The following is a 16,728-nucleotide window of genomic DNA, read 5'->3' as shown; positions in this document are numbered from 1 at the left end:
AGTGCCAAATCGTGTTGAATTGATGTATACAGTGCCTTGACCTCATAAGTCACTAATAAACAATTAGTTAATATAATTGAGAATATTCAAAATATGCATTGAGTCTCTGGTGTAGGATTCCAATTTAGTGACGCATTCAATCAGATGTTTATCAATGAACTCTGACATTGTTTCTGTGGTCCATCATATTCCTGATACAATCGGTCTCATCTAAGGTAACTTGTTAAATGGTTTGTGGACTTTCGGAAGAAAGTAAATCGTCGAATTTTGTTGTCTATTTAAAACGGTCTTTCTTCATCATCCAGCAGCCCATGGTGGTACCACTTTTGTATTAAAGAATGTGCATTCTCAGTCACCTTACTTGTGGGATTAGTATTTTGACGTTGGTAACAACCTGATTGTTAAGATGATGAATACCTGCTTCAATAGACTTTGCCCCAACCCCCAAAATGTGCGTGCTAGGTTTTCTAAATAAATCATAACTTCTCTCCATTGGCATATAAAACTCCCCTAACTCTGCTACTGATAGACAAGTTATGGTTGTTTCATAATGGCTGTGGATTAGTTGTGTTGGCTTTAGAAATCATAAATGGGGCTTTTGTGTGGTTCTGTTTTAAGCTGCAACTATAACCTTTCTTTTTAGTACATTTTCTCCACCTAATTTATATTTTCAAGATTGCTGGGTAAACCCTGTAGTTATGGCCACATTTGATTTCCCATGGAGCAGTGCTGTTGAGATGCTTATCATTTTAGTGCCATTTGACAAATGTTCACAATGCGTTCCCCAAAAATTTGAGTCAAAACAATTCAGAGATTAAATGTTGGAGGTGTGATAAGGTGGACGGTACGGGCACACGAGAGTGAGTTCCAAATGCCTCGCTTTCTTTGCAATTTCTCATAGGACAGATTTTGTGCTAATCTTATGGCCAAAATTGCTGGATGGATTTGTGCCAAAACTTTGAGCACCTTGCATCTGATGTGACTTTTCATCCTTCGGTGATTGGGTGTAAATCTGTCCAGTTGGGGTTGATGGTACTATTTGAGATCACAGACATGACCAGAAGTGCAACAATTATGGGCAGCTATGCCACAAACCATTTTTAAAGGGCATATGTTTGTCCATAGCCCCTCCACAATCCTTGCCAAGGTAATGTGGTCCCCGAGGGGTACAATATCCCCCCACTCCCCCAGGAAATTGGCCAAAAGGGCCACTTCCGCCATAGTGTCTGCAGGCCACACTGGTTGAATTGAAGTCTGTTTCTGGTCATCTGCACTGTAGGGAAGGCAAGGGAGCTCACCAAAGGATTGCAATATGCACCTTTTGACCCCATTTGGAGGGTGGGGGCCATTGGGATCACTGTCAAAGGGTCCTCCCCGAGCATTGGGTCACTGACTGGAAAATGGCCATCATTAATTAGTTCAGGTGGGGGGCCCTATGCTGTCTGGAGTGACTTGTTTTTCGTTAGCTGTTTTTGTTCCATGTGGTCCGTTAGCAATGTAGTTATTTGTGTTGACATAGTTGTTCTATGGTGACCAAGTTGTTCTAGTGATTGCATTAGGAACCATGGCTGGTAAATTGGTGGTTTTGTTGTTTTGTGCTACAGCCATAGCATATGTTTGACAGCATTTTACTTTGTATTGTATTACAGTATAAATGTTATACACTCATATCTAGAGTACCACAGGGCATGACCTGTTGCCATGCACCAGTGAGCACTCCAAGCTACTGGATATGCACACTGGTTTGGGCCTGCAGTCACAAGGTGTGCCCATTGACTACTTTAGCCAGGTTAAGTCCTTTGGCCATGCCCCAGTGACCACAAGTAGGCTTATGGGCCCACCAGGCATAGCCGTGCACCAATTTCTTCTTTGCCGAAGGCAGGGTGTTTGGCCCCGTTGTGACGATCTCCACCCGCCCTGCCACCCACAGTTGGCCTGGGGCAGGAGCTTCTTTTTTTGGTTGTAATCTGGCCATCTCAAGTAGACTTGGTGGGTCCATGGTGTACCACTAGCCCTGCAGAGCTGGACAGCGTTGCCCAAACCACTTTGTTCAGGCCAGTGGCCTTGGAAGTCTAGGGAATGTGAGTTTCATCTGAGTTTGAGAGACTTTAAATCTATTTGGTTTTGGGATTATGTATTGTATATGGAATGTTATTGAAATATTTGTCACTTTTTAGAATTATATTCTGTATATCTGTCCTGATATTGTGATTACTAGATGCGTGTTACATTTCTAAAAGGATTATTTTTTTCAAATGTTCTAAAATTGTGTTTGTGATATTGAGTGTATATACTAACAACTTTTCACAAAATATTCCCAATTGGAGTGCAAGAAGCCTCCAACAGATTTACGGTTTGATTACATTTATAGTATATACCAATGATCTTGTGTTGGGTATATTGGCTTCTTGGCATCTTCTACATATGTTGATAATACTATGCCCTTAATTTAGGGGAATTTTGTACCTTATGTTGTGCACTCTCGTTTGTATTCATTTGTGGTTAGTAAGGCCATAATAACTACATTACATGGTCCACCGGTCCAAGCTGGGTTCGGCCAGGCCTAAGACCCACCAAGGATGCTGCCAGAGGATGTCCGATTCAAGCGTAGATCTCACCTGAGATTTCTTCTGCGATGACCTACTAGCAGGCAGTCCTTGGCAAGACTTGTCTGGAACGGGGGTCGTGCCGGTAGGGCTGAGACTCTCCGGACACCCAGGCTGGGTGACTTTCAGAGTAGAAAGCCAGAATACAGGGAAAAAAACACCTGTTGGGGGGTGGGGGGGATGGAAACTCTGTGCAAGTTTGCAGCTCTTCAGAAGTAGTTGTCCAGACCGAACCTCCATTATGATGTGGTTGACAAAAAACACTGTCTAAATATCCACTGTATTTCCAAAAGTACAAATCTGGATCCTAAAGGAGTAGAAAAGGAGGGGGAAAACCAGGATGGCAAGATGGAGGGCGATCTCAAATCCAGAAAGTTTCCAGGGCAAGAAAAAGGCACGGACAGGGAAAAGTGGACTAGAACAAGAAACCAACATGAAAAGGGCACAATAGCGCTGAGCAAGGCAAAGGTTTACCATGCTTTGAGACGCAAGGTCTTGTGTTTGCAGGCAGAGTATATCCTACGAAACCTGGAAGCAGAATTCAGCGTTTGTGTGCAGTCAAAGACTAGAGCGCACTGTACGTTGCCAGATAGAAGGGGAGGGTGCCATGTTTGGGGGGTGGAGGGAGGGAATGGCACCTGACAACAGTGGTGTTATTCTCCAGGACGACCACAGCAACCAAGGACGGTAGCACATGACAGTATGCCCCCTGCAAAACCACCCGGCTTGCCAGGATGTAAAATATGAAATTGTTGAAGGATGGGAGCATGAATATAGGAGACTGGCTTCCAAGATCGTTCTCTGGGTGTGGACCCTTTCCACTCTACCAGGTATTTCAGACGACCCCTCCGGTATCGTAAATCACAAATTCGAGACCCCTCATATTCAAGTTGCTGATGTTTAGAAATCACCAGAGTCGGCGCTTGAGCCAAGGTAGATGTGGAGAGGTATGGTTTCAAAAGGGATATGTGGAAGACTGGATGGATCCTTTACCAAGACTGAGGCAAACGGACGAAAGGCAACATGATTGATCTGTTTCTTGATTGTGAGCGGACCTTAATACTGGAAGGCAATTTGCTAGGACCGAGATGTCGGACAAGATATTTAAAAGAAAGCCATACCAAATCTGACATCATAAGAAGGACCGTCCTTCCATTTGTTATCAGCAAATCTCTTGCTTGATTCCCTGGAATGTTCCAGTTTTTCTTTGGCTTGTTTGTGTACTGAAGTCCGATCATCTATTCACTTGTCCACCGTGGGAACATCACATTGTGTATGTATTACGGAAGGGAATACAGACAGGTGGAACCCATAGGAACAATGGAAAGGACTGGTTTATAAAGAGGAATGTATTGTGTTGTTGCAAATTCCACAACGGGTATCAGACACCCAGTCATCAAGCACTTTAGTGACACATTGAATACGTTTCTTGAGAGTCTGATTTACTCTTTCTGTGATGCTGTTCTTTGAGGATGATAAACTGAGGACATAGCTCTTTTTACTCCCAGCAGACTGCAGACTTGTGACCACAATCTAGAGGTCTACTGATTGCCACGGTTCGAAATAATGGAAGAAGGCAGGCCATGTAGTCAAAAAATCTCCATGAAGAATACTGTTGCCATTTCAGCTGCGGATGGTATTTAGGCTAGTGCGGCGAAATGAGCCATTCTGGATAAAGTCAATCGTGATCATAATGGTTGTGCAACCTTTGGTGGGGGGGGGGGGATGGTTACATCTACAATAGAATCTGTGGCTATCGCTTCCCAGGGTTTTGTGTGATGTAGGGGTTGATGTAGTAAGCCAACAGGTCTGTCCGTAGTTGTTTTGTTCCAGGCACATAACGCACAGGAACTAACGTGATTGCTTTAAGATTGTAACCTGTCAGGCCACCAGAATTGTGCATGAAGGGTCTGTAGGGTTGTTGTAATGCCCTTGTGACCGGTAAGCAAGGAATCATGATGCATATGAGGAGCAGCCTCCCAGGTGTCTGTCAATGATAAGTAGAGTGGCCTTTCTTTGAACAAAACCCCACCTTTTTTTCTCGATTCGAAAAAGGGAAATCTTGCCATTCTCAAGACTGCACTGAGTCGTCACGTACTTGTTGAAGAAATCGTTCTGTGTGATGGATGAAAACCTTTTTCTACAGAATCGTGTGATAAGCAATAGGTAGAGTATCCAGATGATCGGGTCGTCTAGATAATGCATCCAACAGAATGTTCTATGAACCAGGAATACAGTTGATTGAATTGAAACTGGGCAAAAAGAAATATGCCCATCAGGCTTGTTGAATATTGCAACACTCCATGGAATGTACTACTTGCAGGTTTCGGTGGTCTGTCCTGATCTGAACTGGATAAGTGGAGCCAAGAAGTAGGTGACGCCAATCAAGAAATGCCTGCCGAATGCCCAACAACTCCTTTTCTAGAACGGAGTAATGTCTTTCGCTATCCGAAAGAGTTCTAGACTAATATGCAACTTTGTTCCTCATCATTTTCTTGGGTCTGTTTCAATACTGCCCCACTGGCCGCCTCTGAGGCGTCTGTTTCTACTATAGTGTATTTAGGTGTCTAGTTGACATAGAATAGGTGCTTCAGTGAACAGTTTCTTAAGATGTTGAAAGGCTTTTTCCTGCTCAAGTGACCAAACATACAGAAAGTATTTTCTCATAAAATGGGTGATGGGTAGGGCTATATCGAAGAAATTGGGGATACGTTTCCCATAGACATTTGACATTCCCAAAAATGGTTATTTGTTTCACTGAAATAGGTTGTTGTCAGGAAGTGATGGCAGAGACCTTACTTGGATCCATATCAATTCCAAGTGGACTAATTACAAAACCCAGGTACTGAATGGAGATGCAATGGAATTGACATTTCTTGGGTTTAGCCAATAGGTGATTGTCACGAAGGTCTGTTAAGAGCATGTTAGACATGCTCTTGATGTTCTTCTATTTTGCGGGAGAATATAAGTATATAGTCTAGATAAACAATGAGATGATGAAAGAGCATATCAGAAGAAACCTGGTCCCTAAACCGCGGGAATACAGCAGGAGCGTTCATTAGGCCAAACGGCATAACAAGGTATTCGAAGTGTCCGAAAGGCATACGGAAGGCCGCCATCCACTCGTGACCGGATCTTATTTGGATGAGATGGTACACCCCTTGTAAATCCAACTTAGTGAACAGCACAGCACAGCACCTTGTAAGACCTCCTAAATGTCTGCTATTAAAGGAAGCAGATATTTATCCTTTCTAGTTACCTGGTTAAGGCCTCTGTAATCTAGACAAGGACGGAGATCATTGGTTTTTCTTTTTTGGGACAAAAAAAGGGAAGTACCGGCAGGGGACTTGAAGGGTCTAATTAGGCCGTTCTTTAAATTAGAGTCAATATACTACATTTTAGAGCAGTTTTTCAGGTGCGGAAAGGACAAACATTCAGCCAAATGGTATGATGGCTACTGGTACAGGGTCCATCGCCCAGTCCTCTGGGTGATGAGGTTGAAGAGTCTTCTCCATGGATTCTCAGAATACTTCATGTTTCAGGGTGCCAAGATGGCTGTGACAGCATTTTGCCCACCCACGTTTTAATTGATTACGAGCTGCTGGATGAAGGCTGCCGATTGAACTCTTTTCTACTTCCAAGGTCAGAAATGGGTACCCATAGCAGCTATTACACGTCTTGGGGAAAAATCGCTCATGGCGTGCTATAGGGAAGCAAATGATCTAGTCTCACCCCAATACAGGATTTGCCATTTCTGGGAGTTAAATACATATATCCCAGTTGTCAAAAACATTAATTTGCTATGATTTTAAAATCATATTTTGAGATACGAGTTGTCTAAGTAGAAATCCAAATTATAATTACATCTCTATGAAAATCCATACAAACATTTCCTGTATTATTGGGCAGGTGGTTGACAACGGAATGTACACCGCATTACATAAGGATCCAACATAAGATATTTGTGCCGGGATGTAAACGAAGCAAGGACCTCTTAAATGGTCATTGGGTAGAGGATGGGTTGAAATATTGCATAGGATGTACTCGAACCCTGTGAAAAGTTTGGCATCAACACTGATGTCTAGTGCGACTCCTCCCGTTTCTAGACTAAATGCATAATGTTTGTCTAGGAGAAATCCACAATTGCTGGCAAAGTGAAAATACATATTTCCCTTTTTTATTCTTTCCTAAAAACAACGGGATTAACTAAAGTGTAAGCCCGATATTGTACAATCTAACCAAGTGTATTTTATTTAAACCAAAATATTATTTAAACCAACTATTTTGCAGGAAAACCGATGGGTTAATGACTCTTGCGGGGCTCCGGTGACACAAGATTACCCGCTTCTCGTGATGAGACGGAAATCTGGGGCCGCAAGTGCCACTTTCTGCTTTGCAGTAAAACTCTAACTGGATTTAAAACCTGAAATGAAATGCTTTCCCAAAACGACTGAGATGGTTACTTTTTTTGGCTCATTCGTTTCGTCTTTGCGAGGAGAGGATGGATCAGAAATGCACTTGGCACCTCAAATGAAATATTTCGTTTTGGGGAGTTTTCCATTCTTCCCTTTGGACTAAGAAAAATGCCAGTATGGAACTCAAGAAGTTGAAACTGCAGAAATGTAATAACCTTGACAGTTCTAGGTCTCATTTGTTTAGTTTACACAAACCAGGAATGGGAAACCCTTTAATGGAAGCTGGACCTCTGCAGCAACCATTTGGCTACCAACTATTAGCATGGCTTTTTACTCCTGGTCCAGCACACACTGGTGCTTTGAAGCACACCCGGCAGGTGCAGATGCATGATATGATATGGCATTTATAACACGCCTATACACAAGTGTGTCAAGGCGCGACGAGGCAAGGGATGGGAACAAAGGGACGACAGACAACGACCCTACTAGGCCAGGTGTCATTCAGATCGTGCAAGTGCATGGGAAGGGGCTGGGACAGTGCAGTACAAGGGAATAGATGATAACAAGAAGTAACGGCCAGCAAGTGCATGGGTAAGTGCAGACAGGACTGTAGGGATACAGACACAGTCCCCAGGTGCGGGGGTTGCCAGGCATGCAGCACTAAATCTTTGTTAATGAGATGGTATCGCCTTTGCACTTAACATTTTATGATTTCAGTACTTGTTGATTTTATTTCTTTGTTCGTAAGGAACAAGGTCTGTTTTTTTATGAGAAAGTCAACGTTTTATCGCATTTCTGTGCTTAATGAGATTACTTTTTTCAGAGTAAAGCCAACATACAGTTGCACAAAGCCAAACCTGGTGGAATCTTGGCAGCCTTGGATCCTGAACTTCTCTGATTACAATGCAGCTCTTGGCGGTGTAGACTTCACTCCCACCGACTCCAAAAGTGCTGTAGAGGGGCTTGACTTATTCGCTCCCTGGCCCTTTGCAGAGGAATGGTCCCTGCATATCTTGCACCTATTGGCTGCTACGTGGTGAAGATGAACACTACAGCTTTAGAGAGCCCTTCTCTCCCACCCTGCCAAGAAAGGAGGGCGGGGGCAACGTTGCATCATGGGATACGTGTAACAGTGGGATGAAGAGGAGCTGGTCGGGCCCAGGAGTATAACGTTCGTGACCTGGTTGTAGCCCATCGCTGCATAACATTGTTCTCTGGTCTGACCGACTGTCCTCACCTGGGAGTACATGCCAACTCTAGAGTGAAGGGGAGTGTCTAACATTGAAAAGCAATGTTCTTAATAGCTTAACAGTGCTGGTGACTGTTAAGGAATGTTAAATATTCTTTATATGCACTCTCACCACCACAACTCTGATGCGGGCTATTTTCACCTGGTATGTATTTTACCCACATCCTCTTTACTCGTAAAGACATTTCTCTTGACCTTTCCTTAATAATAAGCTTCCTTGCTGTTGGCTTCCATTGACCTATTTTGAATGCTGTCGGAGGCTACAGCCTAGGGAGAGTGCTCATCAGTGGGATATCCCTATGGGTAAAGTGCAGCGCAGCTCACATGCTGCTTTGGAAAACTGTCTGCAACCTTTTTGGGAAGCCGACCTGGACTCCTTTCTTAGCATTCCTATTTTTGGCGAATTTGTTAATGTGTTCAGATGGGAAGCATTCTATGGCCTTTATGGAAATATATATAGAAAACTAGAAAACCTGGATATCAAAAATGTCCTTGAACCCACCTTTCCGTGATCTGAACCTGAATACATTTTTGTATGTTGGTTGTCTGGATTTCCAGTACTCTATTGTAACAGTAAGAAACATTCACTTTTCATACATTCCTTCGGCTAAGTGGGAGAGTAAGGACCTGAAATAATGTAACTTCTGTAGCTTCTTAACATAAGCTTTATTACAAGTTACAACAAGCTGTTATAACGCAGAGCCACTGGGTCCCATCACCCAGGCTCAACTGACCTGAGCTGGAACCTTGACACTACCTTCAACAGCAAACATTCCACAGCCTCGCATCCGTATTCCAAGCATACACAACAAGTACTTCATAACACAGCCTAAATTGTAACCCCATGATGAATTGCCACTGCTTGTGTGATACATAAAACGGAGACCCGCTGCCATGCCAAATACTACTTTTGTCATGTCATATTGATGTAAAACTGAAAAATAGGTACATGTGCTGCAAATTTGACAACATTAAGTGTCTCTGTACATATTCAGTGTGGTTTCAGGTCCTAAGCAAGACTAAATTCTTCTGTGTCTTTAAAGTGCGGCCATTGTGCTTGATTTCTCCCTTTTTCAGAAGATCTGGATGTGGGCACGAGAATTGTCTGGTATGCTAACACTTGGAATAAATATGCTACACTTGCAATAAAACCTTAAGTGCAAAGATGGGTTTTTGTTTGTGTCCTTTGTTGGTAGACCTGGATTTGTGTGACATGGGTGAGGAGGGCCAACTGCAGAAACAAACCTTCTAGCCCAAGTGAACTGCATTGGACAGCATCCAGACACTCATTATGTCCGTCCTGTGACATCACCAATTCTCTGCGCTACCTGTTGAATTACTGCACTCCTAGCCAATGACATTTTATTGTGACTTTGTCCCTCGTCTTTTGATGACCTTTGATTGTTGTCTCGACCACCAGCTCTGTTGACCATTAAAAAAGATATTGTATACTCCTTGCTCTCACCAATGAATGAGGTAATCGGCCGTTAAGATAGCTCAGGGGCAAAGTGCTTGTAATGGATGTTATTTGTATAGCACCTTTCCCCATTGGTATGGTCTCAAAGCAATGCAGGTGAATGCCCTCTGGGGACAGAAATCCAAGGGGTGGGAAATTCGTCTGCGGAGTTTAGAATGTGTGTATTCTTTTTGGCCAATATTAAGGTAGGTAGGGGTTGCCAAGTCCCTGTTAGCTACTCCTGTCGAGCTGGCATGTGGATGTAGGCTGTGAGGTAGTCGACAGAGTAGAAGACTCATAATGTGTCTAGCTAGACCAAATGTTTGTCGTGGGATAAAGCTGCATTCTTATTGCAGAGGTGATGTGCATTGTCTCTTAGAAAATTGTACGATCGCAGAAGTGTGCGGGTGGGTGGCCGTGCCTTCGGCTATCATCAATCAATATGGAGTGCGATACGTACCCGTGTGTTCTGGGTGGTTTCTTGATTTCGTAGATGTGGGGCGGACTGTGTCCTGTGGTCTGCTGGAGTTTATTCTCCGTCGTTCAGTACATTTCATGAGGGGTTTTTTGCTGCCTCTGCCTATCTGACAAGTGATTGAATAAACCGTAGTGTGGCATGGGTTTGTCAGCATGCGGGGGTCGAGGGCAAGCCAGGTCTTGAGGAAGGCGGGGTGATCCTCTAAGAAACAGATGCTAAGGGGATTTGAGTTCCAGATTGATGGGGCTTGGCCGTAGACGGAGGATCCCCCTACTCTAGTGACCTGAAGGGTGGGACCATGAGGAGAGTTCAGTGCCTGATCGTAGGTTTCTGTTGGGTTGGTAACTGGTGAGTTTGTGTTGAAGATATTCTGGGCCAGTCTTGGGGAGGGCATGGTGGGTGTTTCAGCTGGTTAAGATATGCATGTTTGGAAGCTATCTTGCAAATAGGACGTCCTATTTGTGTATTTTGGGGGTAAATGGAAGCATATACTGCAAATTGGCTAGTATGTGACTTAAATGTGGTGAGCTTGGTGGCAATTAATGTTCCACTCTGAGGAACCGAATCGTCCCTATGCTCCATCTGGGGTGACCTTAAAAGAGCCGCAGACTCAGAAGGCTGTGCTGCACACCCTTGACACCGTTGAACACAGCATCCTCACAGACAAACTGCACTTGCTCGGCATTAGAGAGACAGCATTAAGGTGGATTTCCTCTTTCCTCGCTAACCGGTCACAAATAACCATTCTCCCTCGATTCACCTTGTTCACCCACCCAGTCACCAACAGTGTACCTACTTTTCAACCTCTAACTGAGCCTCCCTCCCTTATCTTATTCGCTCACGATCTAACTTGCTACAAGTATGCAGATGACATCCAGATCAACTTCAAGACCCTGAGGACCTCTGCCTTCCCTCCTCCCTACCTTGCCTTGTACCTCAGAAATTGACCAATGGATGACGACTAACCACCCCCTACACAACCCTGGAAAAACTGAAATCATGATCTGAAGGATGTCTCTCCTCCCCAACCCACCCCTTGGTCGTCCTCTCTAGGCTCTCCTCCTGCAGCACCCAACTTAGTCAAGTACCTGGTATGCAGTATGGATGCTGATCTGATGCTTTAACATCTCATCAACTCTGTATCCAAATCTTGCTATCTGCACCTTTTGTATTTTCAGACTCATCTTAAATTACCTCTCCTACACGTACAGAGTCGCAGCAATAATAGCTATCGTCCTCTCCCGCCTAGACTACGCTAACTCACTCGACCTGGACACCCCTGCATACCAACTCGGAAAGCTCAGACGGGCCCAAAACACAGCAGCTAGGCTCCGCCTGCCCTTGGTCCCAGAGAGCACACCACGCCCGCCCTCCTTGTCCTCCCCTGGTTCCCAGTCAGGCAACAGGCCATTTTCATGTGCTGGATCCTGGCCTTGCCTTATAGTCTTGTGGATGATCTACAAGGAGTGGCGGCTGTCTCTGGCTCTTATTTGGGTAACAACCAGGGTCCCCTTGGCCATTCAGGAAGCAAGTAAGCAAGCAGCAAAGGTTCGAATCGCAGACCAGTGTTTAGAGACTGGACTCCAACATGAAGCACAATATAGGAACCTCATTTAATTTACTTTAAAGCTGTTCATCCTGGCATAGTGTCAAAAACAAATTCTATGTATTTGTTTCTACCATTTCGTTTTTTAAATTCTTGATTCATTTGGCTTTTTTGCTGTATTAACAGGCATTGCTAGTCTCTTAGGTACTGGGACTAAGCTCGAAAGGTTGAGGTATCCATGCCTTTATTTCTAGATCTATTTAGGGGTTAGAAATCAGAAATAATATGCCCAAAAAATATGATTCAAGTGGAAGCTATGGACATTCTATTTTCGATACAGGATTTTAAAGTTTTCTTCTGTTAATCAACCAGCTATAAAGATGATCCTGATCTGTACACGCTGTTATCAGTGTTTTGATGTGTCTGTTGTTCATGTATACAACCATACGCGAGTTCCTGGAAGTAAAATCACTGTATTGTGTTGACTCTGTTTGCATTGTGCCTTGAACACAATATTAACCAAAATCTACCTTCCTCCACAGGTAATATTTCAATTAATCCTGGCACGTCAGATGGGGTAACGTATACAAGTGACTCTTTGACAACAGCACAGCAAGGAAAGGTATTCCTCGGCACGCTTCCATCCAACACAGTGGTTTACACCGTTCCAAATCCAGGGCAGACATTGGGATCAATCAAGCAACACGCGTTGGAGAGAAGCCTCCTCTTTTCGCAGTTGATGCCAGTCAGCCAACATGCACAAGGGAATGTTAACCTATCTTCTGACGGGAGCTTTCAATCCATGGCTGCAGCCTATGTCAATGGTACGTCGCAGAACTTCTCGTTAGGCCCACCATCTTTGCTAAACAGCATCGGGGAGCTGAACTCTGTTACTGGAAACCATTGCATGACACTTGATCAGTCTATGCCTGCAGTACCTGTAACGAGTGCACCTACTGTGATATCCATCAGCAACGCAAACTATGCAGCTCTTCAAAACTGTTCTTTCATCACCGGCCAGAATGCACTGTCAGTTTCTACGGGACAACCCACAGTTAGTGAAATAGGTTCTGCCTCTGGAGATGATGGCAGCCACCCCCCTGGACATATTCATCAGGAAGTCGGCAGACACCACATGTTGGGTCATCAGTCCTCTCCCGGTCTTAAGGAGGATTTCTCGACCATTTCTCAGTGTACATCTACGAATGGTAACCTAGTTCTATCCGATTCCAAGCCTTCTTATGTTATCAGTAGCATGGTAAACACTGTCTGTGGAGACCTGGACAGCGACAAAAAAAAGCTTGCCAAACTCCATAATGTTCACATGGACGAAGAAATGCAGGAGATGTGACAGTGCTCTGGGATTTGGGAACAGAGTACGTTTCCAAGTCCTTCTAGAACATGACTCGATGCAAAACATTTGCGGATGATCAGAAATGTTTTATTTTCTAATGCTTTATTACAAAATGTGATTTACAAAAGTAAACCGTATGATTTGTAGTTTCTCCATTCACCATTTGTTTACTATATGGGAGGTAGTTGCATGAAGAATACAGCGCAAACCTCCAGTAGTATGCCATGCGAGAGTCACTTAAAGTATCAGTGAGAGGCATCCTTGTGGTATAAACACTACAGAATTAATATGCAATACACTGATAATGTGTCCTCACAGCAGGCAGTGCAAAGTTACAATGACGTACAAGAATACCTCATAAGCACCCCTTTATTTTTTAATCATTGTTTAGATATCAAATGTACTAGTCCTTTTTCCTTTGTGTAAGATGTAGGTACTTAGTTTTTTGTTGTGCAAATTTTGGATTTTCTTTTGCCAACATCCACCAGTGAAAGTTATTGAGTAACCCTGAAGTTTTTATTAATAAATGAATGTACGTGGTCAGTTATTTTATTTGGCATTTTTTTGAAGTGAGCATTGATTTATATTTGTTATTTATGCATAGGTCTGTTTCAATATTTGAACAAGGAAGTGTTGTCTTGTTTTTAAAAGAAAATAATTTTGCCTGGTCAATTCTAGTTGGGTTTTAAATGCCATTGACACTGAAACCACGTGAGCGCAGATTATGTGCTTGTATTGGAAGCTTTGATGTCTTTTTAAAAAAATATATATTTGGTTAGGTCAGTTTAGTTGTATTGTTAAACATTTTATGAATTCCCTGTGCCTTTCCTCCCAGTGGCCTTTTTTTTGTCCTTGGTTCAAAAAAGCACATAATCCAAAAGCATGACAAAATCAAAACCAATGTACCTTTTTGATCAAATACCAGATCAAGTAAAACTTTTCAGGTATACAGGAGTTGCTGCACAAGTTCATGCTGGAATGCTAAGACTGAAAACCAGTGTATTTGATGTGGTTGTATCATCTGACGTGTGTTTGAAATCATTCATGCTTTACACTGCTTTGGAAGCTCGGCGTATATTTTGTGTCTATAGTTTGAAAAACATACTCCATTTAACCCCTTTATCCCGTTTTATTGCCATTCGTATTTTTGATACTCGATACCGTTGTAAGAAATCTGAAGTGACACTAATCTCTTCTTTTGCACTACTGATGTTCTGATCCTTTAAATGAAGTAACCACATAGCTTTTGGTATGCAAGTGGTTGTCTATAGGTGTTGAACACCATGTTGAATATTTTGGCCTGAGCCCATGCGGGCATATTTGAAATTTAGACGGTGTTTATCTTCATAATCTTTATCACGAACAAAGATCTTTTACTTTTGTTTTTACCCCAATTGGAGTTAGATGGTGTAGAGATGATTTCAATATACATTCACTTTCAGAACCTAGTGTTTAATAGACATTCGCAAACAATCAATTACATCTTATATTTCTGAAAAAGAACAAAATACTTCCAAACTCAGAATTATTATATAGCATCTATATAGCATGTCAATCTTTTGAGATTCACAATAAAAGGGAAGTGACGTATTTTGTTGCATGTTTGTCTAGAATTAGTCCTATTTGTCTTTTTCTGTCTACTGTAAATTTAATTGTGCCTTAGAACAGAAAAGCAATTTGAGCTGAATTGGTTGGTTTCATTATGCGTATCCAGAACACATTGCTGCACTGTTACACAATCGAGCACAGGATGTTGCAAAACATGCTCGTGGTTACTTACCCAAACCAAAGATCTAAAGTATGTATGTCTGTTTGTACTGTAAGATTTACTTTTGTGTGACTGGACAAATGTTTTTATTGTATTCTGAAATTTAATGAACTTATTTTTCTAAACTCTATCAAATAAAACTATATTTATACACAGCTTGTGTAGTACAGATATGCAACGGTTTTCTGGAGACTCTGTGAATATTATGTAATAAAAATATCTGTATGAAATGTACATTTTTATAAAGTCATACTTTTTGTGAAAAAAACACTAGACTGGAGGCCACAAGGGTTGAATTTGTGAGATTGCTGTTGTGCTTGTTTGAGTGTGTAATATTTGCAAAGCAAAAACCCTGTGTGTGATCTTTTAATGTTATAGGTTTTTATGTGTTAGCCGTCCCATCAAATTTAAAATGAATCTAACTGTTTTGGGGTACACCTTCCCCCAAAAGGATGGCCATATGCGGCAGGACAACTAGGCATGGCCAGTGGTCCCTTTGCCAAAGCCAGGATGCTCAGTCATGCTCCAGGCTACTCACTTACACACACAAGCTGACCCTTGAGCTACCTCCCCTTACAAGCCAAAGACAGAGTTAACTTGTCCTTTACATCCCCCTACATCCATTCTTACTACCCCCCACGCAACCCCACAATTCGCCATCCGCAGGCCTTACTGGAACATGATCTCTCTCCCTCTACTTACAGACCTACACTGTTCGCATCCTCTCTAGCAGGCTGATCATATCGTTCATTAGGAGTCTTAATTCTCCTACAGGACCGCACAGGACATGGGGGGAGGTGGTGCTAGCTTGAAGGATAATGATGCAGCGAGCATGCTAATCTCTGATGGAAAGAATTACAAAAAAGGGCAGACGGCACAATAATTAAAAAACAGATGCACACAGAACTGGTTTGCATACTTGTCTTATGGCAGCACTTTTTATCCTTAAATTTACCGGACCTTGCATTCGTATTTAAATATATTGAATGCGCAAAACTAGCTAGTGCACTAAAGGCCAGCAGCACCTACAGGTCTGAATGAATAACAAAGCTACATTGACAGTTTTCAGAATTGTAACAATTAACCTTGATTAACCAAAGCAGCACACCTCTGATATGCCGAACTTCGTGCCATACGTTCTATAGTAAATTTGGAACGTAATGATCACTCGCTTTTGGCATTGTTCAAGCAATAGCTAGCCATTTATCATAATGTGCTGAAAGAGGCGGAACGGTGTTATCACGCTGAAGTCATTCAATCTGCAGCCAATACTCCTAAGCAGTTATTTCAAACAGTCAAAGATTTCCTTCTACGCGACTGGCCCCTACAGTTGCAACCTCACAAAACATTTGCAATAATTTGTCTAATTTCTTTGTTAATAAAATTGAGACCATTGGGTCAAATCATGCTATGTTGATTGTGTTTCTGCTCATTCACCGCCTTCTGCAAAATGCCCTGACTCACTATCCTTTGACTCCTTTCAGTTGAGGAATGGTTCGGATACTGCTTTAGCTACGATGGGGCTTAAATCAGCTTCTCCGCTTGATGATATTCTGCTATAAGCTACTCTATTGTTACGATTCTAGCAGAGTTGATAAACACATCTCTTAATATGGCCAAATTCCATCATCTTGAAAACATGTGCTGGTGATGCCATTGTTAAAAAATATATACATATTCTAGATGCTTCCCAGCTTTCTAATTATCACCCCATTTCCCTGCTTCCTTTTTTATGAAATTGAAAAAGGCAGTGGTTACACCTCAACTTAGGTCCGTTTTAGAAGACCGTCATGTTCTTGATCCTTTTCAACTAGGTTTTCGCCCTATTATGGGCCCTGAATCGCTGCTGGTATCAA

The 16,728-nt window shown here is 42.6% G+C and overlaps 1 protein-coding gene across 1 annotated transcript in view; it reads left to right on the top strand.

Moving 5' to 3' along the window:
• Positions 1-15,106, top strand: part of SIX4 (SIX homeobox 4) — a 103,443-nt gene extending 88,337 nt beyond the window's left edge. The window contains exon 3 of the mRNA XM_069638922.1: positions 12,293-15,106. Within this exon, the coding sequence (XP_069495023.1) occupies positions 12,293-13,101 (809 nt within the window). The 3' untranslated portion in view covers positions 13,102-15,106. The remainder of the gene's footprint in view (positions 1-12,292) is intronic.
• The last annotated feature ends 1,622 nt before the right edge of the window (positions 15,107-16,728 follow it).

This window comes from Ambystoma mexicanum, chromosome 14 (assembly GCF_040938575.1).
Source record: "Ambystoma mexicanum isolate Mex_15411 chromosome 14, UKY_AmexF1_1, whole genome shotgun sequence".
Lineage (NCBI taxonomy): Eukaryota > Metazoa > Chordata > Amphibia > Caudata > Ambystomatidae > Ambystoma > Ambystoma mexicanum.
Note: the sequence above shows the minus strand (reverse complement) of the source record. Positions and strands in the feature narration are given on the sequence as shown.